The sequence below is a fragment of the Podarcis liolepis genome (genome assembly GCF_965112155.1).
Source record: "Podarcis liolepis genome assembly, chromosome: 3".
Classification (NCBI taxonomy): Eukaryota; Metazoa; Chordata; class Lepidosauria; order Squamata; family Lacertidae; genus Podarcis; species Podarcis liolepis.
The window spans coordinates 98,714,867-98,741,840 of record NC_139557.1 but is presented as its reverse complement, the minus strand read 5'-3'; the positions used below and the strand labels follow the sequence as shown (position 1 = coordinate 98,741,840).

The window sequence follows — 26,974 nt, the reverse complement described above, 5'->3', positions numbered from 1 at the left end:
CTTCAGTAATTTTACTGCAACACATTCTATTATTTATTTTTTTAATTAGATTCTAGCTTTAAATATGAATAAGAAAAGCACTGTAATAAATAGGCAAATTTCTTTCCTGATCTTCTTTTCCAGCTAGCCCAAAGGTACACATCTTACACAATATGAATAAGTTAAGGTAAATGTGGGTGAAGCTAAAAAAGGCAGAGGTTACCATGAAATATTTTGCATAGGCCACAACTGTAAAACACATTCACTTTCTTTTATAAATTTATACTTTTTCCAACTGTGTCATTTCCCACCCACAATTAATCTATCAGAAACTAGGTACAGCCTAGGAAGCCTACTGCAGAAAGAAAATCTGTATACCATGTGTGCACAGTCACATTCTCCCATGTTAACAGTTCTTGAGCTCCATCTTCTATGCATGGTGTCAATAATGGAAAGTTGCTTTTCGGTCTCTTCAGTAGCGGAGGCAGTCAACGTGTTTCCCCAAGGCACTTGTGCTAGCTATACTGACTAAATAGTTCTTTACAATCATGAGAATCAAATAATTCTATTGAAGAAAAGGAGTGTTTCCACCTCGCATGAGAGTTTTGAAAATACAGTATACTGAACACTCAGAAACAAGGACTAAAAAAGAAACCCAGCTGTATTAGGTTTTTCATATTGCGTTATTCCATGGCAATTACAAAGTTCACCCTTGGGTGTTTTACTACAACCCAGTCAACACTGTTCCACAACCAGATAGAGGTAAAATTATAAACTACAGTTCCATGCTGCACTGAACTTTGCACTATTTCCCCTATGAACATCCTGTCACCAGAGTCTACGAATTCACTTCCACTTTGTCCCCACACTCCTTCTTTGGTCTCTCAGTCTCTTCTCTAGCTGGAATGTTTGCCAAGCCAGTTGTGACCCTCTAAAAAAGATCAGCCTGGTCTTTTATGCCTCAGTTTATTGGATGCACAAAAGACCAAGTTATCTGTAACCTAATACAATGAGAACAAATTATGACCTATTAATGGACAACAGAAAACCCCAAGTTCTTGTGTGACTCCCAACAAACATCAAAACACTCTTGGCTTACCAACTGCGGCTTGTTTGGAGAGAAACAAACCAAAAGCACTAGTTCATAGTAAGTCAACACTGAGTTCTGTTGGTCTACCTCCCAGCAGTGTAGAACAGAGCAGGAGCAGTTCAACGGTATGCACTAGTGAACTGCTTGTTTGTAGTAAGTCATAGTTTAGGGCTTACTATGATGCAGTGGCGTAGCGTGGGTTGTCAGCACCCGGGGCAAGGCAAGTAATTTGCGCCCCCTAACCCGTGGATTTGCACCCCCTAACCCGTGGATTTGCGCCCCCTAACCCCCAGATGTTGCGCCCGGCCCCCCCTGCACCCCCCACGCTACGCCACTGGAGGGACTCCCAAGAAGGTGAAGCGGGACTTCACCCCAGGGTATCTCGGAAGCCCTCGAGGCAGCGACGCTTCCACCCCCTGGAAAGAGCAGGAAGGGAGAGCGCTCTTGTGCCCCGGTCCTGCTTTGAGTGCTTCTCATTGACGCGTCTGCTTGGCCACTCACTCTACATGGGCCCTTGTGGCCTTGATCCAGTAGCCGGGTCCTTCTTTGGAAAGAGCGAGCGCCTCCCTCCGCCCCCGCCACGCGGAGCTCAGCCTGCGCGTGGGCAGGCCCTTTGCGTCACGTGCGCTTGGCGCGCTGCTCTCTCCAGCTTCCTCCCGGCCGGGCCAGCGGCTCCACCTCTTTTCCTTTGCCTTTGAGCCGCTTAATTCCCAGCAAGCAATTAGCAGGCTCGCTCCACCTCCTCCTCCTCCCGGCTTTGCTGCTGCTGCTGCGAGGCTCTTCTCCTCCACCGACGGCGCGCTGCGCCTTGGAGAGGTTCCCGCTTCCTCGAGGGGGGCCGGTCAAACGCGCCCCCAAAAATGTTGCGCCCGGTGCGGCCGGCACCCCTGGCACCCCCCACGCTACGCCACTGCTATGATGGGTGCATGGGCTCAGTATCTATGCTTGGGTTTTCCTTCTCTAATTCTACTTTCTTTCTCCCCTTTTGAAACTCACAAGCAAGTTCTGTCACCAAATGAACTGTTATTTACCTCCTAATTCCTCCTCCTTATTCCAACATGAATCCCTTTGTATCTTCGTAGCACCAATCACCTTTCCTTTATTTGGTGTGTCTTTTTCCAAATTCTCTCAGTGTCGCCACATCCCTCCTTCTCATTCTATCTGCCCCAATCTCTTCTATTCTCTATAGATTTAACCACATAGTCGCCACCCAATCTAAATGATGCCTTTGTAATTCAGTGAACCTTTTCCCCTTTCTTGTAATAAACCATGTGCATAGACATTTTATATCTCTAAGTCTTGATCTCATTACCAATTCCTTTAATTGGAGACTCAATTTTCCATGGCACACCATGACTCTTGGTTAAAGATCCAGACATATGGTTCCACCTGTTCATGAATAATCAGTGATGTGTAGATGAAGACATGAGAGAATACCATTCCTATTATGATTTCATCCACTTAGTACTAAGAATAGCTCAAAGCAAAGAGTATAGTTAGTTTCGATATATAGTTTTCTGGGAAGACCCTTCCCAGGAACTGGTCACAGAAAATAAGAAGTCTCAGTTGAACTTCATCCTACCTTACTCTTATGTAGTCTGTTGCCCAAATTCCTTTATCTCTAAACCCAACACCAGAAGTAACCAAGGACGAAATAAAAATGCCTATGACAATACTGAGAACCTGTTCAGCTTTCCTCACATGTGCACCTCTTTTGGTGTTAAAAATATAGACACACCCACCCTTCAGTTTATTTGTGAAGTGTGCAGACAGTGAACAAGCACTATCATGCCTAGTTTGGCCTTAATATTGAAGCCTTATTTTGAAATCAGAAAACAAAGAACAATGCGTTAACAAGATATTTGTGTTTTCTTTTGAGTGTTATTGAAGAGCACATGTTTAGAAACAGCTGAAAGTAGAAATATATAACCAAGCATAAATTGTCTCAAGTACTCTTATAATAGTAGACAAGCCAGCTAATTACTAGGCCACAAAACTATTTCTGGGGGTTTTTCTGCATATGTGGCAAAACCAATTTGTCACCATAAATAGAAAATTTAGGCGAAGAAGCAGTCATCTGAACTCTGCATCACAGTTCCACTCTGTTTTAGCACAAGAATGCAAATAAATGTTGACACCTGCGGAGTTAAAGACAAATGCTTGAGCAAACGCTAACAGATGACATAACTGTAAAGCACATGGTACAAATGTAAAGAAAGAACCGAAATAGTTTTTCTTTTTTAGGGCCACTTTCTAAATCTTCCAGAATATGTGATCTTATGCAAATAAGCACTGGCACTTACCTTCTAAACACTAAGGAGCACATCAAGTCTTTTAAGAACATATTCACAAGTATTATAGGTATATGGAACGCCTGAGGTAATGATAATTGGGGAGGGGAAGGAAACAGGGAATAAGAAATGTACTTCTCCTTTCTTAGCACAAACATCTACAGGAAAAAATGAACTGGCTCCTACAATTTCATATGTTCAACTAATTTCTTCATGTATAGCATAAACAGAATGATATCACCACTTGGTATAGTTTGCATGAGCCAAAACATTAGTGTGAACGAACAATATGTGGGCTCCCAGAGAGGTGATTACAACTACTGTACTTTTTTTCTCCTCTGGTCATTCTGCTGCTTTAGCCATGGTTGGCATAATGTGTTGTCTGAACCCATGCTTGCAAGGAGCTGTAATCAAAGTTTGTACTATGGTTTACAGCTTGTGGTTTGTCTAGAGAGTGCTAAACCTTGAGCTCAGGTATGGATGACATGCTAAGCCAAACCAAACCATGGTTTAAATCGGCAGAACAACTGTAGGAGCAAAGTGGTTAAGTCATGGTGTGCATTATTAGCATGATATGCTAACAAGGACCATATATGAATCCTAAACAAACCTATACAATTCTTAAGTTTGTAAAGGAAAAAAGAGCTACTAGGTCTGTCATAATTTCAATGGCAGATTATGAATATACCTCATGCCGATAATGCCTTTCACACAACAGGCAGAAGAAAAAATCTTCTCCTGCTGTCAGAAGAAATGAACTAAAAACAAAAGCCTTTCTGAACCGCTAACATCATCTAATATCACAGAACAATTGGCCTGAATTTTAACTAAAATTGACATATTACATCCTCAGAATAATAAATGGTGTCTTTAACCTCATCATTTTTACAGTAAACTTCACATACCTAACACAGTAAAGCATCAAAATCCTCTTTCCTTGCTGGAATAATTTTTCTTCTCTCTCTCTCTCTCTCTCTGTGTGTGTGTGTGTGTGTGTGTGTGTGTGTGTGAAGACCTCAGATGGAAACTTTCCATTGTGAATACCATGTAGACTTTTTCTGAATAGACATCTTTAAAATCTACAGCATGAAAAGAGTATCTGAATAACCTCCCTAACGGGGAGAGCACTTCTGAAGCACTGCGCTACTCAAGAAGCCCCAAAGATGTGGGATGCTTTCCAGCGTAGGGCCTTAAAAGCACTTTTGAGCCACACTCCAGCTATTTGTACCTTTTGTGACTGTTGCTCGTGAATGACAAAAGACTAACCAAAAATACAAACTTGCACCGCATTCACATTCACATTATAGGTCAATTAAAACTTTAGTGAGAACATTATAAATATGAACAAGAGCTATAATCATTGGATTCCAACAAAACCTCATCTTAAAGCATATGGGGTTTTTTTAAAAAAAAAGTTTTACTCAGAAAAGCCCATGATAGAGTAGAACATGGATTATTATTATTAAAAAGGACAGCTGTTCTTGAAGGCTACTTTGCAGAGAAGTGAGGAAGTTCTTTCTAGATTCTAGTGCTATACTGACAAAGACTCTAATTAAAATATACTGACTAGGAACTACTGGAAATTCCCCCCCAATAAACATACAGGCAATCCTCTTTTCGCATGGGGGTTATGTTCTGGACGCTGAACACATCAGTGGAGGCATAAGCCTATCCCTTCCCTTTTCGTAACGTCTTTATGACTTTGCGGGGGGGGTGTCACTTCTGGGTTCAGCATCATATGTGATCGTTCACATGTCATTCAGACGCGCCTAAAGCAGTTGTTGCCTGCGCTTAGCTCAGGTTCTTTAAAAGTCCTACAGTATTAGTTTCTGTTACTGCTGTGAAGCACTATGATCATGTCTAAGCTCTACAAAATATATACATATATATCAGTAGATAAGAGAACATTTTGCAGCAGAGAGGCATGGGAATTTCTGTAGATACTGAGTTATCTACCTCTTTTTTCAAACTGTGATCATATCAGTATCCAAAAGCTACTATTACACACTGTTCTAACAAACAAAAGCAAGCCAAGAACAGTCCTCATGCATCTTTATAGTTCGGGAAGCCATTAGTAAAATGGAAGTCACTTATTAAGAATTTCAGAAAAAGCAAACCTGTCTAGTCAAACTATTTATAATATATGTATTATTTCCCCTTTTACAAACGCAGACAGGTGATTGTTGTTCACTGGCATATCCACAAATTTCGATTGTCCAAAATCTGGTAAATGGTAAGAGTCCCAGAAATATGTACATAAGTATTCACAAAATGTATCTAGAGCTGTCAGCATTCATAACCGAATGCCCATGTTTTCCAGTTTGGACATTTAATATCATTAAATGTGCACATATAATTTATGCACTTTACAAAGCTAGTTCCCAATATTCTGTTACACTTTATCACAATCATAAGACACAATCAGGAAGAATAAAACCTGTGAGCGTTTACTATTAAGCCAGGTGGAAAACAGCAAAGTATTGCTGTTTTGAAGTGAGGGCAAAATGCACCCACCACTCCTGATGATGGAGTTAAGGAGTTCTCACCAATATAGATCCAATGGAAGGGCATGAAGTGTCCTTCTATTCCGGAAGCCTTATAAGTATATATTATGTTTGTATTTACTTTGCAACAAATCTCACCGATTTCAAAAGGGCTTCCTCTTTCCCATGGAAGTCAACCTGTCCTACCCCCTCCTCCCTTTGGCTAAGTGTGTCTTTAAGCCAAAATTTTGCTATTCGACAAGCATTGAATATAAATCTCTATTAATACATAAAAAGACTTTAGGAGACTTCCACATATAGGTTTACTTCTGTATACATGCATAATCAATTTCAAGTAGTAAGTTGTCCTTACCTGTATATCCTGCACACCAGCCCCAGGAAGCCACCATAGCTAAAAGCCATTTAAATAATACTCCTTCAATATACCAGAACCGTTTACTATCCAACAATCGGAGAGGTTGCAGTACTATTAAATACAGAATGTAGGACGGAATAGCGACAAGGTTATTGGCAACCATGAAGCCAAATCTTAAGAGTGCTTTCAGAAATATATAGGCCGCCCTTCGGGCCTGTTCTAAAGTCACAGCCATTCTCTTCACACAGGAGTCTGTAGTCGTTTCCTACAGAATAAGAAAGAGAGAAATTACTCAACACGAAGAAGACAACTTCCTGCTTACCAATGTCCAACAAGGCCTTATTTCAAAGAAACAGTTATGTGCTTTGTATGTATTGAGTCACCATAGCAAAGATTTCCCCCACTAATTGGCCTGTTTGCACACACATCATCTATTGAGTCATAACTATCTTTCCAGCCTGATAAGGAGCTTAGGATTTTTCCTTGGGTCTACCGCAAAGAATGCATATACCCAAGCTTACTGTTAAAAACTGACACACCACAATCTACCTAGCTACAAAAGGATCACTTGTGTTAGTTGTTAAACTATGTTTGTGGAGGTTGTAAAGAAATCTCAGAAAACCCTTCCCCGTGGACCTAGGGTTTCACTTTGTTTTTACAGACACATATGAGTATAATCACATAAACCGTAAATGGACCCCATCAACATAATTCAGTCTTGTAATGTTATAGCACGGATGAAAAGGAAATGCACATTTGTACATTCCATGCTGCAAGAAGACAATCAAATGCAGTAACTGTGCACTAAGGGGCAGTCCATTTGTCTGCCCCCCTCAACAAACAAAGTGGGAAATTATTATGGGTTACACTAAAAGCAGGGTGACAACTCCCCTTTAGTTAATAAGGGGAGGTGGCTGAGGGGGAAACAGGCAACCACCAGCTGCAGAGACGACTTTTTTAGCAGTTACAACCAATAAGCATTGAAGCCAGACATTAGAATACCTGAAATGGCCTCTCTAGCCTTCAAGTTAGTCCAAACATATTAGGGGGCAGTCAGTAGGTAAAAGCAGAGATAAACAGGAGAGGGAAGGGCAGAGAATCCCAGGCTGGAAATGGAAAGCAGGAATGGGGGGGGGGGACTAAAGAGGACTAGGAAGGGGGTGGGACGCCAGCAGCCTGTGGAAGGCAGGAAAGGGATAGTGGGCAACCACAACGCCAAGCCAACCAACGGGACTCCGCGGATCATCACTCACCTTCTGCTGCGCAGAGGGAAGGAGATGGCAGGACCGAGCGAACTGGGCCCGGCGGCGGCGGCGGCAGCAGCAATGTGCGCCCTAGTTGGCAGCGGCTGCTGGTGAAGGAGGCGGCGGCGGCGGCGGCGGCAGCAGCAGCTCTGACAGGAGGGCGGCGGGCTCATGGACACGGAGGTGGCTGGCCTGGCCCCAAAGTAACGGGCTGGGAGCCGGCTCCCTATTCCGTCTGCAGCTCCCTGAGTGCGGGGGGGAAGAAAGGCGCGGAGTGAGCGAGCGAGCGAACGGGAGAGGGAAGAGAGAAGCGGCGCCAACGCCGGGGGCTGCCAGCCCGGCGAGGGAGGTCGCCGGCAAGAGGATTTGTCCCGGGGTTGCGGCTAAATCCGCCGCCGCCGCCGCCTCCTCCAGTCGCGGCTTTCAGGGCCTAACGCGCCCGGCTCTCCTAGGCTAAGCTTGGCGGCCAGCAGCCCCTCGGGCGGGCGGGTGGGTGTCCCCCGCATCTCCCACCGAAGTGGGTGGGGTGCAAGAGGGCAGGGCAAAAGGGTGGAGGACGAGGAAGAAGCATGCGCGACACCTGTTGGGGTACAGAGGCGCGGCAAGGAAGGGGAGGATAGAGGTCGTCTCGGGAACTCCCCGCCCCGTTACCTAGCTGCTCCTGCAGCGTATTTTGGGGGCAGAAGGTGGGGGGCACCCTCTGAAAAGCCGGGGAGAAGGGAGGCCTCTACGCCCCATTCAAATATGGAGAAGTAGGAAGAACTCAGCGGTGCTCTTCCTGCAAGCGCCCCACAGAGGGGAGGGAGGAGCTCGGCAGCTCTCGGAAGGAATCTCGGAGTTGCACGCCGGATAGCTTCGATTATTAATTATTATTATTGTTGTTGTTATTATTACTCCGCTGCCCCACCTCAACCTATCCATAGGTTGTCGCAAGGGCGACAAGAGGCAGATGCCAGGCAATGCTGGGGAACATCCAGCTCTGATCAGAGCACCAGGCGTGACCCACATGTCGAGTATTCACCCACTGGGGAAAGGGGCGGGGGGGGGGTCCTCGGGGTGAGCCACTCGGGATGGAAGGTCCTCTCAAGGTCAGAAACGGTGCCATTCTGCTCCTCAGTAAGGTGGGCTCTCAATCTTCCCACCATACAACAAAAAGAAGCTGGGATGAGGTCAGGCTGCCCCCGAGAAGTAGTCCAGTCCTCCCCGTGTACTCCCGCCTTGAGCTGTCGGTTTTGGGAAGTGACCTTTTCCAGAGCCTGAAACTGCCCATTCCCTTCTCTCCCGCCGCACCATGCGGGGAATTGTCTCAAGGGCACCCGAAATAAGGGGACTTCCCAAAAGAGCATCATAGGGCAATGACTACCACCGCCATGCACTCCGTGTAAAGGGAACCTCGCAAGGGCGTCAGTGGGGCGAGTTTCCCGGTTGTCGGGAAAGAGGAGGATCTTAAGGACACCCCCTCGTGAGAAGCCCTTTCCCTCCTGCCTAGAGAGGGCTGGCCTCTCAAGGGCACTATTGGGGTGACGGCCCCCCGGCCCCTCAATCCGAATTCAGAGGGACCAATGTCCGTATTTAATCTGCCCGAGGAGGTGGCATGTTCACCCCCCTGTCTTAAAAAGGGCGTAGAAAAGCAGCAGCGAGGAAGGGGGGCAAGAAGACCCCATATACCCTTTCAGCCTGAGGGGGGATCCATCTCAAGGGCGACAGGGGGAGACCCTCCTCCTCCTCCCCTAGAAGAGGAGGAAGGACCCCGGGAAAGCCCCACCGGGAGCCTCCTCCCGACCCGCGCGGTGGCTGTGGAGCGGGGACCCTCTCAAGGGCGCCAAGGGGCGCGGGAACCCGTCCTCCGCTTCTCCTCCGGAGGGAGCTGCCTCTCCAAAAGCCCCAGCAGGCGGATGAACGGCGGCTCCCCCCCCCCCCTCCACACGCACGCGCGCCCGCCGCTCCTGCTTTCCCTTTTCCCGCCACCCCCCAACCAGCGCCCCATTTATTCTCGGGTAAGCGCGGACGAGGCGGGGGTGTTTCCGTACCTCCGGCCGGCCGGCTGCCTTCCCCAGGCCGGCTCCCAGGAGCTCGCGGGATGCATAGCGGCGGGCCGGCGGCCGCCACAGGGCCCGGCCAGCCCTCGCCCACCTCTCGTGCCGGAAAGAGGCTATGCCGCCACGGCCCGCCGCCGCCGCCGCCTCTTCGCCTCTTGGCGCTCGGAAGGGTCCCTCTCGCTCGCTCCCTTTCCGGCTCCCGAGGAGGAGGCGGCGGCGGTGCTGGTGGTGGTGGAAGCGGCGGCAGCGAGCGAGGCAGGAGCGGGCCCCTCACTGCAGCAAGCGCCGCTCCCTCCGGCCGACAGCTCCCTCTAACGAGCCTCGGAAAGCTGGCAGGCTCAGGCGGCCGAGCCGAGAATCCCCCCGGCGGCGGGCAGGGCCTCGGCAGGCCGCCTCCTTCGCTCGACCCCCGCCCCGCGCCCGGAAGGGAAACGCGCGCTCGGCGTCGCCCTTCGCTCGCCGGGGAAAGTAGGGGGAAGGCTCCTGTGGCGGGGTGGGGTGGGGGGGTTCCCCTTCTCTCTCTCTCACTCAGCAGGGGGAAATGCAGTATTATAAATAGCAGCCCTACTTAAAACATATGCTGCTATATGTTTGCGCGGACACAAACACATATACGTATATATAGATGCAAAAGGGGGGGGGACAATAGGAGCCCACCCCACATACTTCCTCCTGCCTCCTCCTCTTACTGAGCTTGAGCAAAGCGAGAAAGCTGCTGGATTGGATGGATGGAAGACCCCACACTGCCCTTCTCTCTCCCTCCACCTCTTACATTGTCATTAACCAGCGACCCCTGGCTTGGAAAATGTCGCGTGGAAGGGCTCGAAGCGGGCACGACGAACACGGACACATGACTCGTGTGCATGCTCGTGCCTAACGGAGCGCGGGGAAAGATGGACAGAGGAGGCGGGGACTCGAGAGGAATTTAAGGCACGGGCAAGGGGTTTTGGGTTCGGGGAGTCGGGGGCCATGCCTCACACATAAGGGCCTGCAGATGTATGCCCTGCGAGGGTTGGGGTGCAAGGGGGGGGGGAGAAGCTTGCTTGCTCAAGGTTTAAGGAGCAAAGACATTGGGTTTTTTGGGCGGGGGTGGGGGGTGGACAGGCGAGGTTGGAGTGGATGTGGGAGGGCCGGGAAGTGAAGTGGGTCTGAAAACCGCGTGTTAATTTGGAAATGCAGCTTTCAAAACATTTGACTGTGTGTGTGTGTATACATAAATACATATATCATTTTATTTGTATGCCACCTTTCCGTAGTTAAAACTATGCCCCAGGCAGCTTACAACATGAAATAAAATCACATACAAACATATTTGTTGTCGTCGTTTAGTCGTGTCCGACTCTTCGTGACCCCATGGACCAGAGCACGCCAGGCACTCCTGTCTTCCACAGCCCCCCCTAGTTTGGTCAAACTCATGTTGGTAGCTTTGAGAACACTGTCCAACCATCTCTTCCTCTGTCGTCCCCTTCTCCTTGTGCCCTCCATCTTTCCCAACATCAGGGTCTTTTCCAGGGAGTCTTCTCTTCTCATGAGGTGGCCAAAGTATTGGAGCCCCAGCTTCAGGATCTGTCCTTCCAGTGAGCACTCAGGGCTGATCTCCTTAAGAATGGATACGTTTGATCTTGCAGTCCATGGGACTCTCAAGAGTCTCCTCCAGCACCATAATTCAAAAGCATCAATTCTTTATGGTCCAGCTTTCACTTCCATACATCACTACTGGGAAAACCATAACTTTAACTATATGGACCTTTGTCTCTGCTTTTTAAGATGCTGTCTAGGTTTGCCATTGCTTTTCTCCCAAGAAGCAGGCACAGCAATAAGCAATAAAAGATTTCTGCATTGCAGGGGTTTGGACCCTCAAGAGTCCCTTCCAACTGGACAGTTTTGTGATTATATGAAAACATCAAGAAAGTACACAAGTAAATTGAAACAATTTCCTCATAAAAATAAATTATAAAATAAAGGTACAAAAATTAATATCAATAACAGCAGCAGCAACAACATCCAACACCCCCCCCCAATATCCCAGCCCAGTAGCCTCAGTTTTTGTAGCTGGAGCCAGGGCCCAGCTCTCCCAAGCCAGGTGGGAAAAGGCCTGCAAGACAGGAAACTGTTCTTCCAGGACTTACAGCCAAGATTGTAGGTTTCTGGGGTCACGAAGAGTCGGTCACGACTAAACGACTAAACAACAACAACAGCAATGCCTCCACAGTACTCTATTCCCCTTCCCACTCAGTTTTTAATTCCCCCCCCCCCCGTCAAAATATTTCCTTGACACCGAGTGCTTGAGATTCCACTTAGGGGTTTTTTTTTTGTACCTCTGCAAACCTAGGAGGTTTCACCTAATACGCTGATATCTCTGTCTAGTGTGTGAACTGTGGTGTTTGGTCACGTAAGCAACAGCGCTCATCAGAAATAGAAGGAACACTTAACAATCTATGTTTAACTGATCTTGCATATGTGCATTTTGTTTTAGGGAATGCCTACGATTAGGGTTGCCATATTTTGAAGAGCAAAAAAGAGGATGCTATGATGGCCATTCAAAGCAAATAGATGCAATTTGTCTCAAATTTTACCTCTGAAAAAGAGGACACATGGTAACCCTAAATATTAGATAAGAATTTACATTTCAGTTCCATGTAGTCTTGGGAAGAAATGTTGGTTGTCATGCCAGTCTGAGACGTGAGCTCTCCTCCTCAGGCACTGAAATTGGCCAAGAACACTGCTTTGCAGAGCAATTAACATAAAGATCTGGCAGTGGAAAAGATAAGGAAGTGTGTTAAAAATCTATCTGTACAGTGGTGCCCCGCAAGACGAATGCCTCGCAAGACGAAAAACTCGCTAGACGAAAGGGTTTTTCGGTTTTTGCGTTGCTTCACTAGACGAATTTCCCTATGGGCTTGCGAGTTTGTTCACTTTTTTCTTAAAGCCGCTTGAAGAGGCGCAGTTGCGACGGACCGTGCTTCACAAGACGAAAAACATCGCAAGACAAAAAGACTCGCGGAACGAATTAATTTCGTCTTGCGAGGCACCACTGTACAATGAAAGAAGAAAACAAAATGGCTGCCACACTGCTAAAGGCCGAGAATGAAATCCACAAGGGGGGCCATGAAGGCAATCACACTCTCCCACTGTCGTTCCCTCAACAACTAATACTCTGATGCAAATTGCATCTGAAACATGAATTTCTTGAGGTGGTCTTCTCATCTTGAACCACCGTAATCTGGGGAAGGGCTACAGCTCATTAGCATAGGACATGCTTTACATGCAAGCAGCTGAATCCCTGGCACTTCCAGGGGTGGGAAAGACTCCCATTTGACACCTTGGAGAGCTGCTGACAATACTGAGCTTGAATAATGATAATAATATCCCGCCCATCTGACTGGGTTGCCCCAGCCACTCTGGGTGGCTTCCGACAGATATAAAAGCACAATAAAACATTGAAATTAAAAAAAACTTCTTTATGCAGGGCTGCCTTCAGACGTATTCTAAAAGTCAGATAGTGGTTCATTTCCTTAACATCTGCCAGGAGGATGTTCCACAAGGCAGGAGCCACCACCAAGAAGTCCCCGTGTCTGGCTTGCTGTAATTTCACTACTCGCAGTGAGGGAACCGCCAGAAGGCCCTCAGAGCTGGTCCAATGGTCTGCCTCCATATATAGTAACGTCTTCTGTTCCTGTCACAGAAAAAAAACAGCAGCATTATGTCTATGAAGCCACAGGCATGGACGGTGTTAATGCACTCCTCAACAATGACACAGCTGAATGCATACCATTTCCCGCCTACTACCGTAATAGGGCTATTTTGACCCTCCCAAACTCACAGCACTAGCCTATGCATGCCACTTCGCTCAGAAATAATTCCCATTGAATTCAAGGTTAGTGTAATAGAACTGAAGCTTTAGAGCTGTTCTGTATCGGTGTCCCAACTGTGAGTCACTTGACTGCCAGCTGTGAAAAGTAATCCATGTGGCTAGCATTGTGCACAGTGATTCATGAGGTAGGATCTTGGCTGCAGAACTACATGATACTGTTCATTTGTTAAAGGTACAACATGAGACTCCCCTGTTGCCTGTGCTTTGAGACACTGCACTGTACATGTCTGTTCACTGGGGCTTTCTTCCAGGTGTGTGCCTTAGGCTGCAATTCTGCACGCAGTTCCCTGGCAGGAAGTCTCATTATTAGACAGTGCACTGTAATACGGCTACTTTGGGGAGCTGGCTGGAGGCTGCTGATACAGGATACCCAGATAAAAACACTTACAGTGGTGCCCCGCAAGACGAATGCCTGGCAAGACGAAAAACTCGCTAGACGAAAGGGTTTTGCGGTTTTTGAGCTGCTTCGCAAGACGAATTTCCCTATGGGCTTGCTTCGCAAGACAAAAATGTCTTGCGTTTTTTTACAAGTTTGTTTCCTTTTTCTTAACACCGTTAATACAGTTGCGACTTGACTTCGAGGAGCAACTCATAGAACGCAGTGTGGTAGCCTTTTTTGAGGTTTTTGGTGATTTTTGAAGCTTTTCCAAAACTTTTCCGACACCGTGCTTCGCAAGACGAAAAATTCGCTAGACGAAAAAACTCGCAGAACGAATTAATTTCGTCTTGCGAGGCACCACTGTATTTCAGGATCTAGCAAGCTGTAGAAGCAGTGAACTGCTGATTGTCTTTTTCCATTGACATACAACTCTTCATACAAAATCAGAGCAGTTCACAGATGCCAGTGTAAACTACACAAAGACTTTGTTTGTGAAGTAATAAAGCACCCTTCAAAATGTTCTTCCTCTTCCTGTGTCAGAACAGCCGGAGCAGGTGAAGACACCCATCATTTTCAAAAAGCACCCACTGTATCTTGTGTCACATTTTTCACGTACTAGTAGTGGTTGTTGAATTATTTAGGTCTTTGGGGATATTAAATTTATCTTTTTTAAAACAAAGCAAAACATTTTTATTTGCAAATTGACTTTTTTTTTAACCTATCATTTATCCAAGAAGTTTCAAAAGGTGATATATACCAGGAGTTTAAATTGCATAGTGAATAATCTCCAGAAACATATAAACACGGAAAAGACATAAATTATTAACAAACATTAAATATGCCCAATTAAATGGCGTCAAAACTTAACAATTGCGCATTTTGTCATGCTCTGTTTACCACATGCTTACAAAGGCTGCAGCACTATCCAATCCAGATGGTCACGTTACAGATGCATTAAAACAGACATGATATTGAAGTCTGCTCATTAGCACATAGTGCTTGCCAAAACCTTAGGTAGAGCACTTGATTATAATAAAAGACCAAGCTGTCCCATCACAGCAATACTGAATACCGCTGTGGCAGTGATGAAAGAAACTTAACTTGCAATACCTAGCTATTTACTGTGGAGTTACAGAAATTTTTAAAGAGAGAGAGAGAGAGAGAGTGCAACCAATTTTTTAAGAGATTAGTCTGAACATCATAGTGTTGGAAGTGGCACGAGTGCACCATTTAGTAGTACAACCAACAAGCATCCACAACAGATGCTCAGCTTCTGTTCGGCAAACAGGGATGACAAATCTGTGGTCCTTTGGATGTTGTCATCGTCCCTGACCGTAGTCCCTGCTGGCTAGGGCAGATGTGAGTTGGAGTCCAACAACTTCTGGAGGGCCAGAGATTAGGCAGCCATAATCAAGGTCTTTTTCCTAAAGTTGAACTATGATCTTCCCTTCTGTAATTTAAGCCCAATAAATCAAATCCTGTCCTCTAGGGTAGCAGGAGACAAATCTTTGCCCTATTCTGTGTGACAGCCCAACGTATTTGAAGGATACTATCGCTGCCCCCCACCTTCCCAAGTCTTCTCCAGACTAACTAGTTTGATTATAAAATTTCTATACCACTCAATATGTTAAAAGTATCTCCAAGTGGTGAACAAAAAACTGAAGCAAAAGCAGACAAACCAAATATTACAAGAATACAGTTACATGTGTATGGGGTTGCTAGGGGAGGGGTTGTCCCTATGGTGGGGGAACATGTCATGCTGTCTCTCCCTACCTGCAAATGAGAAGCAAACGTTACCCGCAACACTTACCAAGTTCCCTTTTCTCTCCCATATAACATGCAGAAACCATTACTGCTTATTTTTAAGTTACTTTTTTACCTGCTCTTCACCGTAATATCAGAGGGTAGGTTACAGCAATTTGAAAATAGATGATTAAAATCAGTTAAAATTACAGTCAAAAGAACAGAGTCTGTCCTCCTCTCTCTACCTATATTTCCCATGTGTCAAAAGCCAGGGAAAGAGGTGCATCTTCAATAATGAAGGTGCCAGATGTACATTGAAGGGCTGCCAGAAAAAACGCCCTCTCCCAGGCTGCCAGCCCATGAATGTCTGAGGGCCATGAAACTACCAGGAGACCTTGGATTGAACCTAGAACCTTTTGCGTGCAAAGCATGTTCTCAACCACTGAGCTGCAGCCTTTCTCCTAATGCACATTTCTAAGCATACAGCCAACATGTGCCAGAGAGGCAGCAGTCAACTGCACACATCAGCTGCATGGCCATAAGGAGAAGTGCAGAACTGAAGAGCTGGTGAAATTTCCAGACCCCAGACAGGAAGGGAAACCCGGCTTCCCAACCATTGCCACAGTCCAGTTTCCAGACATGCCCCTTTGTCGAAGTTCGGTTTTTCAGAGATGCCCCTGGTTCCTGGGCCCTTTTTTGCATTCTGCTCCCAAAGCTGTTCTTGTTCTTGTTCTTATTTATTTAATTCGTTACCTGCCCTTCCCCCATCAGGCGGGTTACAAGAAGTTAAAATTCAGTGTTAAAAACAGTGTAAAACAAATTGCCGTCACAGGAATGGAGCAGGCACTGAAAACACATGTCTTGAGTTTCAAAAGCCCTGGATAAAGAGGTGGGTCTTCAGCATATAGTGGAAACTATATACAGTGGTACCTCAGGTTAAGAACTTAATTCGTTCTGGAGGTCCGTTCTTAACCTGAAACTGTTCTTACCCTGAGGTACCACTTTAGCTGATGGGGCCTCCCGCTGCCACCGCGCCACCACTGTGCGATTTCTGTCCTCATCCTGAAGCAAAGTTCTTAACCCGAGGTACTATTTCTGGGTTAGTGGAGTTTGTAACCTGAAGTGTCTGTAACCTGAAGCATCTGTAACCCGAGGTACCACTGTACTGAAAATGGCAGACTCGCCTCTGTGAGGAGGGAATTCCACAGCCTAGGAGCTGCCACAGAGAATGCCATCTCCAGCACCCTGCCAGCACCCTGAACCTCTGAGGGCAGGAGAACTACTAAGAGGGCTCCCTCTGCTGATCTTAACACCCAAGAGGGCATGTTGGGAAGGATGGGGTATGCATAGCATCCCTCCATCATGGCATCACTTCATGTCATCAACTTGAGTTGGGGAGGCAGGAGAGCACATCATCTGGCAATGGTATGTCTTGAGTTTAATTACAACATCCTGTTGGACAGAAGAGGGGAACTTGACATGAGGCTTGTTTTCATCAGCTGCTCCATGTTTTGGGTAACATAGCTTGTCTCAGTGACCTGCCTCGCAGGGGTGGTGTGAGAGAAAATATAAAGATGAGAAGACGAGACTAATATATACAGTATATATATATCTGTAAGCATATGAGTACATGGATTGATCCACAATTAGAAGGTCATCAACAGACTCAGCAGATATGTGTATTCAAACTCACTGATTATGATAGGGAAGTCTCTGGCTGATTATCAATGAGGGGTTTTTTTTAAAATCAAAGTTGACACTGAGCATTCAGGACGCAATGAATTGTGTGCAGGTACCAAGATACAAGTACTAAGCAATTATCAGCTGTGTTTACTGCAAGTTAATTGTACAGCTGCTGAAGGACAAGTTCCAGCTTGCTAATCTATTTTAAAAAGGAGAGAGAGAAAAGAGCTTGAGGAAAATGAACTGAAGTAGTTCATCTGCATGCAGATTAGATCTAAAACTCACCCACATGTTGTGGAACTCCCATGGACAAAACTGCTTTATGACTAATCTAGTTTCTACTTATCTGCTGAACGGTAGAGGCCTGTTAAGTTTGAGGCAAAATGGGTCAGCAGGACTCATCGCAAGTGAGTTAATTATTTGCTGATGTTATTTTAAGTTATTAAAATATTAACCTTGGCACAATTTTTCAGTTTGTTATTTGTTCACATGCCAGCGGATCTCAGTATTGCAGTACAGAAAAGGCTCCCAAAGCAGCTTACAACAAATCAATATGCAACGATAATTAACAATGCTAAAAATGATTTGAAGTTCCACTGGTAAAAAGATCAGAGGTCACAGTATTTAAAAGCCAGCAATTACAAAACTTAAAAACCCTTACACTGCAATCCTATACATATCTACTCAGAAGTAGGTCTAAGTCCCTTTGCGTTCAGTGGGACTTAGTTTCAGATAAGTGTACACAGGATTGCAGCCTTAATTCATTAAGCTAAACGTACATCCGGATTCATACTTCCAATAATCCCTCTGAACACAACACTGTTCAAGTCTAGCTAACACAACATTTTAATTCTGGGGGCATTGGTGTCCCATTCTAGGCATTTCTGTGACCGTACCGCACATTGGGACTGACCTGTCAAACTTTCACAACATTTTCTAAGACAGCAATGGGCATCTGTTTCCATACAGATAACATTGGACTACAACTCCCATTAGCCCCAGGCAGCATGGCCAGCAGTCAGAGGTGTTGGGAGCCATAGTCCAAGGTCATCCAGATGATCACAGATCCCCCCATCCCAGTCTTAGGAGGAGAGGCCTTGAGTTCAGTCTCTGTTCCCTAATAAAATAATGTCATCATGGCCTGAGGGTCCACTAAATAATCATTATCCTGGGAATCTCATAAACATTTGCCTTATTATTGTAGTACAGTGGTACCTTGGGTTACATACACTTCAGGTTACATATGCTTCAGGTTACAGACTCCACTAACCTAGAAATAGTGCTTCAGGTTAAGAACATTGCTGCAGGATAAGAACAGAAATCGTGCTCCAGCGGCACAGCAGCAGCAAGAGGCCCCATTAGCTAAAGTGGTGCTTCAGGTTAAGAACAGTTTCAGGTTAAGAACGGACCTCCGGAACGAATTAAGTACCTAACCCGAGGTACCACTGTACAGCAGAAACCTCTGAGGGTTCCATGCAGTGCTATTTTTCTAGAAAAAGAGGTGCCAGAACTCACCACAAACACTTCCCTTGTTCACTTATAATGGCAATGGCACCCATCTGAGAAGTGCTGAAACTGAGTTCCAGCAAGTTCCAACTGAAAAATGAAGCATGGACAGCTTCATTTTACTACAGAATGCTGACAACCATCTCTTGACATTTTCATGAATGGCTTCTTGCAAATCTTGGCGTTGCCCACACTCCTTCTAGGTCTCTGTAAACAGCCATCGACTTTGCTAATCTCCGGTGTGGGAAGTTGGAATGGCAGCATTCCAGGTGCTGGGTCTTGGCCCACATTCAGAACTTTGGAGAAGGTGATATCATCGGTTGTTCCACTTGCTGGCACAGAGCCACTGCCCCAAGTGATTCGTTCTCAGCAGCACGGTGCCCAAGACAGTCTGTGAATGGTCTGGTTTAATACCAGAATACACCACAACGTAGTTTGCTGATGGGGACTGGATAATGCATATCTGATTTCTGAATAACATCTTGAAAGGCATTTGTCATCAGGGCTTCCCTTCAGAATGATAAGGTTTTGCCTGGCTTCAGCTTACTCTGCATGCACGGTGCTCCCATGGCTAGTTTTTGAAGCCGTGTGCCTGTGACATTAGCCACAATCTGTATCAGTCCTGTACAAATACCACGGTTTTATGCAATTTCTGCCTCCCTCAAACCAGCTTAAATCCAGCTAGAAAACCTAAGCACTTTGTGCTTAAGCCTGGTGCATATATTTGAGACAGTCACTGCACATGTGTAGATGGGTGTGCATGCACAGACAAAAGCTTTGTTAATTGGAATTCTAGGGAAGCTGCAGGGGCAGGGAAACAAGAAAGATCATGCACATCAGGCGAGTACATCCCTGCTCCCTCACTGATGTGCACAACACTGTGCAAATGTGGCTTGAAACACTGCAGTGGAAAACAACCTTGCTGCATTTTAAGCCATTAGTGTGTGCGCACTCAGAGAGCCGAACTACATGTGATGCTAAATGGATCATTAGAACAGTGTTTCCCAAACGTTTTTGGGCAACGGCACACCTGTTTACCGGGAAAAAATCTCGCGGCACACCACCATTAAAGCCCCGCCCCGTGACGTCAGCGCGCAGCGTCACGCCGGGAGGGACGCACAAAAGTTAAAGTTTTTTCCCTTCCCCTTGCCGGGGTGGGAGGAGGCAGCAGAGCGAGGGATTGAGGGACGGCGGCAGCGGCTGTTGTGGTGGTGGCGGCGATAGCGGGCGGAGGAGGAGCCGTCGCCGGGAGTTGCTGCTGCTGCTGCTGCTGCTGCTGCTGCTGCTGCTGCCCGGACATGCCGGCCTCCTCCTCCTCCGCTGTCTCGCGCGCCTCCCTTTTGCGCGCGCTGCCCCGCCGCTCGGCACCAGCACCGCGGAGCCGCCCCCGGCTCGACGCGGATCCTCGCCGCCGCCCCGCCTCTCGCCGCCCGACTCGCCCGCCTCCCTCCCACGGCACACCAGCCGGTGTCTCACGGCACACTAGTGTGCCGCGGAACACCGGTTGGGAAACACTGCATTAGAAACTAAATTAGGTTTTTAAAATGTAATAATAGGCATTGGAGATGGGGGGAGGAATTTTCATTGGGACCACAAGAGTGGGGAGATTTAACCATTCCATTCTCTGCCTCAATCCTGATTAAAATTTCCCATGTGCTGCTGTCAGCCTTAGAGGGCAAAGCTCCCATGGGCAGCAATGGGATATTTATTTCTTAGGCAAATACCAGTGCATGGGGCAATTATTGGTGGGCACAACTGGGAAAGCAAGAATCAAATCTTGTATCTGTGCATGCTGCTGTCCTGATTAACCCCACCCCAGCTGGCTTTAAAATACCACCACTTAACATAGGACAATTCCAGGCAGTACAGTGGTACCTCGGGTTACGTATGCTTCAGGTTACAGACTCCACTAACCCAGAAATAGTACCTCAGGTTAAGAACTTTGCTTCAGGATGAGAACAGAAATTGTGCTCTGGCGGCGCAGCGGCAGCGGGAGGCCCCATTAGCTAAAGTGGTGCTTCAGGTTAAGGACAGTTTCAGGTTAAGAACGGACCTCTGGAACGAATTAAGTATTTAACCCGAGGTACCACTGTATTTATTGTGGGATCGATGCTGCTCAGACATGCCAGGTTGTTGTTTTTTGCATCAACCAATGCAAATGCCAGAGAGAAAAGAAATGATATTGTCATCAAAATGACAGCCTGTATCCCCACCCCCTTCAGTCCAGATCTACTCTTCCCAGCAGTGGCATAGTCTGGGTTGCCTGTGCCCAGGGCCACACAGAGGGTGGACGGGGTGGGAGGGATGGAAATGGATGGAGTACACATGCGCATTCAATTGCCTAATGGCGTCCGCATCACCCAGCAGATCGCAGACACAGAGAAAAGAAAAGAGTTGTCTTGTTGTCTGGGGAGGCCACTTCCTGTTTCACATGTAAAAGCTGTTTTCATTGGAGCTCAGCGACGGAAGCACACAGCTGTACTGAGGCGCCACCAGAGTGTTGGAATTTTGTGCCCCTAACAATGTTGCACCCGGGGCAAGCACCCCTGTGCCCCCTCATGCTATGCCACTGAAACATAGCTGTCAACTTTTCCCTTTTCTTGTGAGGAATCCTATTCGGAATTAGGGAATTTCCCTTAAAAAAAGGAAAACGTTGACAGCTATGCACTGAAATCCAAAAAGTTTTTTTTTAATTATTTTTTAAAAAGAGCCAATGACCCACTTGCAATACGTGAATGACCCATTTGTAATATTAAGCCTTGTGTCCGGAAGTGCTTCTAGTTTCTAATGACACATTTAGCACCATGTTTATTATTTATGAGGCTTTGTAGTTTCTTGTCACAAGCGTCTCAAGGTGACTTACAAATAATAGTAAAAATACAGTATGCAGCCTTTAAAAGCACAGTGATTTAAAAGGACGCACAATAGAAGGTAACCAAACCATATAAACCAGTGGTGTCCAAACTTTTTTCAAAGAGGGCCAGATTTGATGAAGTGATGGGCTGTGAGGGCCGACCAGGAAATAAACTGCTGCAGGGGCCGGATTAAACCAACCGGTGGGCCAGATTAGGCCCCCGAAATGGATTTTGGACATGCCTGATATAAGCAGTCCCTACATCCACTAACATAGGTCTAACCATCACAGTCTTCGGGGCACCAGATAAATGCCTGGGAGAAGAGAAATGCCTTTGCCCGGTGCCAAAAATAGATCAGTGCCAGCAAGTCTCCCTGCAGAGAGCATTCCATAGAGGGGGCCACTCCTGAAAAGACCAAACTAGACATGATGTCATTGGTATCAAATTAGCCTTGTATGTTGTGATTGTAGTGGGGGGGGGGAGTTGGCTCAAGGTCATAGTGTGGGGAGAGGGCACTTTAACACTTAGATGCTACTGAGGCCCTGATCCACCTGTTGTTGCTCTGAACTGCAGCAAACAGAGGAAAGCATCTTGTTCAAAAGCAAGACTGCTGATTTCTCCTCTCTAGCAGGATCTCTGGGAGAGGAGTGGTGTCAGCATCTAGGAAATAGCTATGCCACGATGCTACAATTATTTGCAATTATTATAAATCACAAAGGCCTCACCCAGCAACTGGGCTTCTGAAAATACTGCATACAGATTTAGTTTGGCATACTTGGAAGAAATTCTAATCTGTTCATCTGGAAAGCTCAATGAACCACAGCCTTGTTTCCACACATCATACATAATATGGGATGCTCGCAAATGGTACACTAGGATTTGTTTGCATCCTGCTTTTCTCCTCCAAAACAGGTTGCTCGGGTGGCTAATGAGGTATAAAACAACAACAAAAATTGAAAACAAATAATTAAAACAATGACCAAGGCTGCTTCCAGATTAGAGCTTAATACTGTAAACTAGTTGTTGAGATAATCTGGCAACAGGCTTCTAAAAACAAACAAGCAGATTTTAAAGAAAAATCCAGGTTAAAGTTACTTTGACACTTGAAGCAGAAAGTCTCACAAGTGTCCTTCACCTTTCCTTGTGCTAAAAATGCAATAGCAATGCATCAAATAATAATGCATTAAATAACTAGCACTTTCCAGCCTTTCAAGAAACCCCAAAATGGCCGCTTAGGGCTGCCACTTCACTTCCTAATGGTAGAGCCGGCCTTCAGAGTCTAAAGTGTAGAAGATTGAGAAGAGGAAAGAAGGGACCAGGGCAGAAAGGTCTCCGCTTGGCCAGTTGAGCCTCCAGTATTGGGGACAGTGTATCTCTTAATGCCAGGTGCAAGGCTTATCGAAACTCGGGAATGGGCATTGCCTTCATGCCCTGTAGGCTTGTTTCATTTTGTTCAGGTGGCTTCAGAATCAAAGGGTTGCATTCAACGTAGCACCACATCGGGGTCCCATCAGTGCAAGGATTACGGCTAGTGCAATGGGACTCCCCCCTCTTTTCCCCCTGCGCACCCCTTAAATCTGCACCCCTGATACCCCTGGAAGGTACAGAGCATGCAGGGCATTCCACTACATTCGTGGTAATCCTTGTGCTTGGAGGAGGAATTAGTAGAATACAGTGGTGCCCCGCAAGACGAATGCCTCACAAGACGGAAAACTCGCTAGATGAAAGAGTTTTCTGTTTTGGAGGTGCTTCGCAAAACGAATTTCCTATGGGCTTGCTTCGCAAGACGAAAATGTCTTGCGAGTTCCTGCTGGTTTTTTTCCCTTTCCCTCCCCTTTTTCTAAGCCGCTAAGCTGCTTATCAGCTGATCCGATCAGCAGATAAGCCGCTAATAGCCGCTAATAGCCGCTAATAGCGCTAATCCGCTAATCCGTCAATGGGCTTGCTTCGCAAGACGAAAAAAATGCTAGACGAAGAGAATCACAGAACGGATTCTTTTCGTCTTGCGAGGCACCACTGTACTGCCCAAACCCTTTTGGCTATGCTCAGACCGAATATAGTGCAGGGGTGAAGAACGTCAGCCCTGAGGCGTGAATGTCATCCTCCAGGCCCCTCTAACCAGTCCTTGCTCCTGCTCTCTCAGTTGTTTTTGGCTGGCTGGAGTCCTTGAAGAACAGTGATCACATCTCCTGCTTGCCTGAATGGAGAAGTGTTGTTTGCAAGTGTGTGGGTGTAGAAACCTCAAGACTTTTGTGTGGGTGCAGCAGAGATTACTGTACAGAGGAAATCGTCACCCTGGTCTGTTTGCCCTTCCCGTCACCAGCATGTGGGCTGTAAGGAGGATCTTCCGCACCCCTGTCCTATAGGGTCACGCCGCTTTGAGTCGCTTCCTTTTTGAAACAAATAGCTTCATTGGAAAATGATGAGGCAACAAGTTGTGATGCCTTCAGTTGCGGCACTTGCTGCTGGAAGTTTAAACGACGGAGTGCACTCTGATCCACAGAAGCTGACTCTAAGTCTCAGCCATCCTGCAGGATAGAAAAATAAATGATACAGAACAGCTGGAAAAGAGCAGTTATCAATGGGATGTGTCCTTTTCTCATATCCATCCCTTGTTGTCCTTGTCATTTCCTTTCCTCCTCCACCCCATGTTGAAATGTGTATTGTAAGCTGCTCAGGGCAAGAATTGTTATTTGGGGGAAATCAAATGGTAACCGGGGCTCTCACACTTGGAGACACACCTGCCAATTACGCCTCATGCGTTTCCAAGGAACCACCAGTGTAACACTGCTGCACCCACAGGAAACACAATTCCTGCCTAAAGACCCAATTAAGACATACTGCTGCTGCTGCTGCTGCTGCTCCAATAAAAGGGATGTTTGATTTGGTAACAGGAGTATAGGAATCTGCCATACACAAGTGATCTAGCTAGCTTAATAGTGTCTATACTATCTGGCAGCTGCTCTCCAGCTAGGACAGGAGTCTTTCTCAGCCCTAAGTGAAGACGACAGGCATTGAACCTCAGACCTTTTGCATGCAAGCTAATGCGCGCAAGGTCACTGACCTGTATCCTCTCCTTTCATTTGCATGGGCAAGTCCAAAATGAAAATAAGCTATTAGCCCAGGCACTCCACTCTCCCCATTATAAGAGGCTTAAGAAGAATCTGCTGGAGCAACCCGGCATCCTCTTCTCACAGTGGCCAACCAGAGACTTAGAGGAAGCCTACAAGCTCCCTTATCACAGTTTCCAGCAACTACTATCCAGAAGCATTCGGCCTGACAGTCTAGTCCTCTTTTAAAGTTGGGGACCCTCACATCCTCCTGCAAGAGCAAGTTCCTCAGTTTATGCACTATGTGAAGAAGTATTTTCTATTGTCTGCACTGAACCATCCAACAGTTGGCTTCATGAGATGCCCATGAGTTCTAGCACTATGAGAGAGGGAAGAAAAACCTGTGTCCATTCACTTTCTCCATGTCTCATATAGTTTTACACACTTCTATCATATCAACTCTGACTCGCCTTTTCTCTAAACCAAAAAGCCCGAATTTTGTACCCTATCCTCATAGGGAGCTGCTCCATCCTCTTCATCATTTTGGTTGCCTTTTTAGAAACCTTTCCCAACTCTATCCTTTTTGAGGTTTAGTGTCCTGATCCCCTGGCCTACCTGTCAGCCACTCAAGTGTGCCAAACACAAGTTCAAAAGCCAAGGGTTGATCAGCGCCGGCAAAGTCCGAAATCCAAAGGCTGAAGGTCAGGAAACAAGGTTCAGGGCCAATCCAAGTCTGAAGTCAGGATACAGTCCAGCATCAAGCTCAAAATACAGTCCCGTGGAGGTCCAGGAGCACCCAAGTCAAGGTGCAGTTGAGCAGGGACAGCACCTCAGCTTTGCTGCCCTTTTATACTATGCCTGCTGATTTCAGCATCTGGGCTTGAGGAGCCATGTGACCCTCACCTGCTCACAGCCTACTCCAACTGGGGAATCACTTACCTCCTCCCAGAGCTAGTGAGCCCCACCTGGCCCACTGGTAAGTGTTGACGTGCAGAGGGCTGGGAGGCCAGCTGGCTAGCCCCAGCTCGGCCGTCTCCTTCCAGCTGTCCCGCTGCGAAGACCCATCGGCCTCTGCTCTGACGTAAATCAGCAACCCGGGCTTCAAAGCCAGGGCACACTATCAGCAGATTGAACTGCACACACAGAATAGGTGTGAGGCTTGTGAAAGCATACTACAACTACAGATTTATTAATCATAAATCAGGACAAAGAACCATGTCCTCTCTCTCTCTCTCTCTCTCTCTCTCTCTCTCTCTCTCTCTCTGTCTTCTCAGAAAGACCGGGAAAAGCAAAAACTATACACACAGCAGAAGTTCCCAGCAAGCTGTGCTGGAATGTAAACAGACATATGACACGTAACAGTTCCACATGTCTGCTCCTTAAGGTGGAATGGAAATTCTCAACAGTAAGCTGGGCTGTGGGCCCTTGCCTGCCTCTGCTCTTGGAGCGCTCCAGCCGCTGTTCCCTATGCATCAGAGCCTGCACATATCTGAAGACAGGGGCCCCTCTGGCTCTGCGGATGGGTCCTGTTGCTCCGGCTCCTGCGCATCGACCCCCATCCCCTCATCCTCCTCAGTCCCCCTTTAAGTGCTTCCTACACCATCTCCTTCCCCATCCCTTGCTTGCCCTGGTGTGCCCCAGTGCTGTCTACACCTTCCTGGAAGCCCCTTCCTCCTCCCCATACTCCTGCCAGTTCAGGACATGAGGTGACCAGAGGTGTACAATTTAGTACCATCTGTCAACTTGGCTGCCATCACTGTTCCCCTGACTGTGCTTGTTAACTGGCTCATGAATGAGCTAGAGTGGGAACTCATTTGTGAAAATGTTAATAAGCCCAGTCTTAATAGAGGACTCCATTCTCTACATCCCTCTACTGGGAGAATTGTCCATATATTTCTACTGTCCACTTTCTGTTACTTAACCAGTTCCTGATCTACAAGTCGGGTGCTGGGGAGAGGTATTACCACTGGCGGGGGGACAAGTCATGCATGGGGTAGTTTGTCTGTGTTTGGTCCTCATCCTGCACTCAGCTCTCACCCTGTGGCTCCTAGAAGCTGTCAGCATGCAACAGAAGCCACACCCTTGGAAACGGCTTTTAGCTGATGTATCTCAAACCCTTGGTGAGTTACGGATTTCCCCTGCATGGAAAGATAGACTGCTGCGGATTGAACAGACAAGACCAGTAGTGTTAGATTCAACCCAGGATCATGGTTTGTCTTCTCCCAAACAATGGCGTAGCGTGGGGGGTGCCAAGGGTGCCGGCCGCACCAGGCGCAACATCTGGGGGGGGCGCGAGTCCAGAGGGAAGGGACAAGTTCCTTCCTCCGCCGGGCTCCCCGCAGCCACCGCCAGCCTTGCGCCCTAGCGCGCGCGCCCCCCGCC

The 26,974-nt window shown here is 46.9% G+C and overlaps 1 protein-coding gene across 4 annotated transcripts in view; it reads right to left on the bottom strand.

Annotated features, from left to right (window-relative positions):
* LPGAT1 (lysophosphatidylglycerol acyltransferase 1) overlaps positions 1-10,198 on the bottom strand; it is a 66,600-nt gene extending 56,402 nt beyond the window's left edge. Inside the window, exons 1-3 of one of the 4 annotated variants that reach the window (XM_083494708.1) lie at positions 9,494-10,198; positions 7,473-7,708; positions 6,217-6,484 (exon numbers count right to left, since the gene is read on the bottom strand). In XM_083494708.1, the coding sequence (XP_083350834.1) occupies positions 6,217-6,454 (238 nt within the window). In that variant the 5' untranslated portion in view covers positions 6,455-6,484; positions 7,473-7,708; positions 9,494-10,198. Of the gene's footprint in view, positions 1-6,216; positions 6,485-7,472; positions 7,865-9,131; positions 9,336-9,493 lie in introns of those variants that run through there. The other 3 variants (XM_083494709.1, XM_083494710.1, XM_083494707.1) reach the window with 3 other exon arrangements.
* Positions 10,199-26,974: the final 16,776 nt, after the last annotated feature.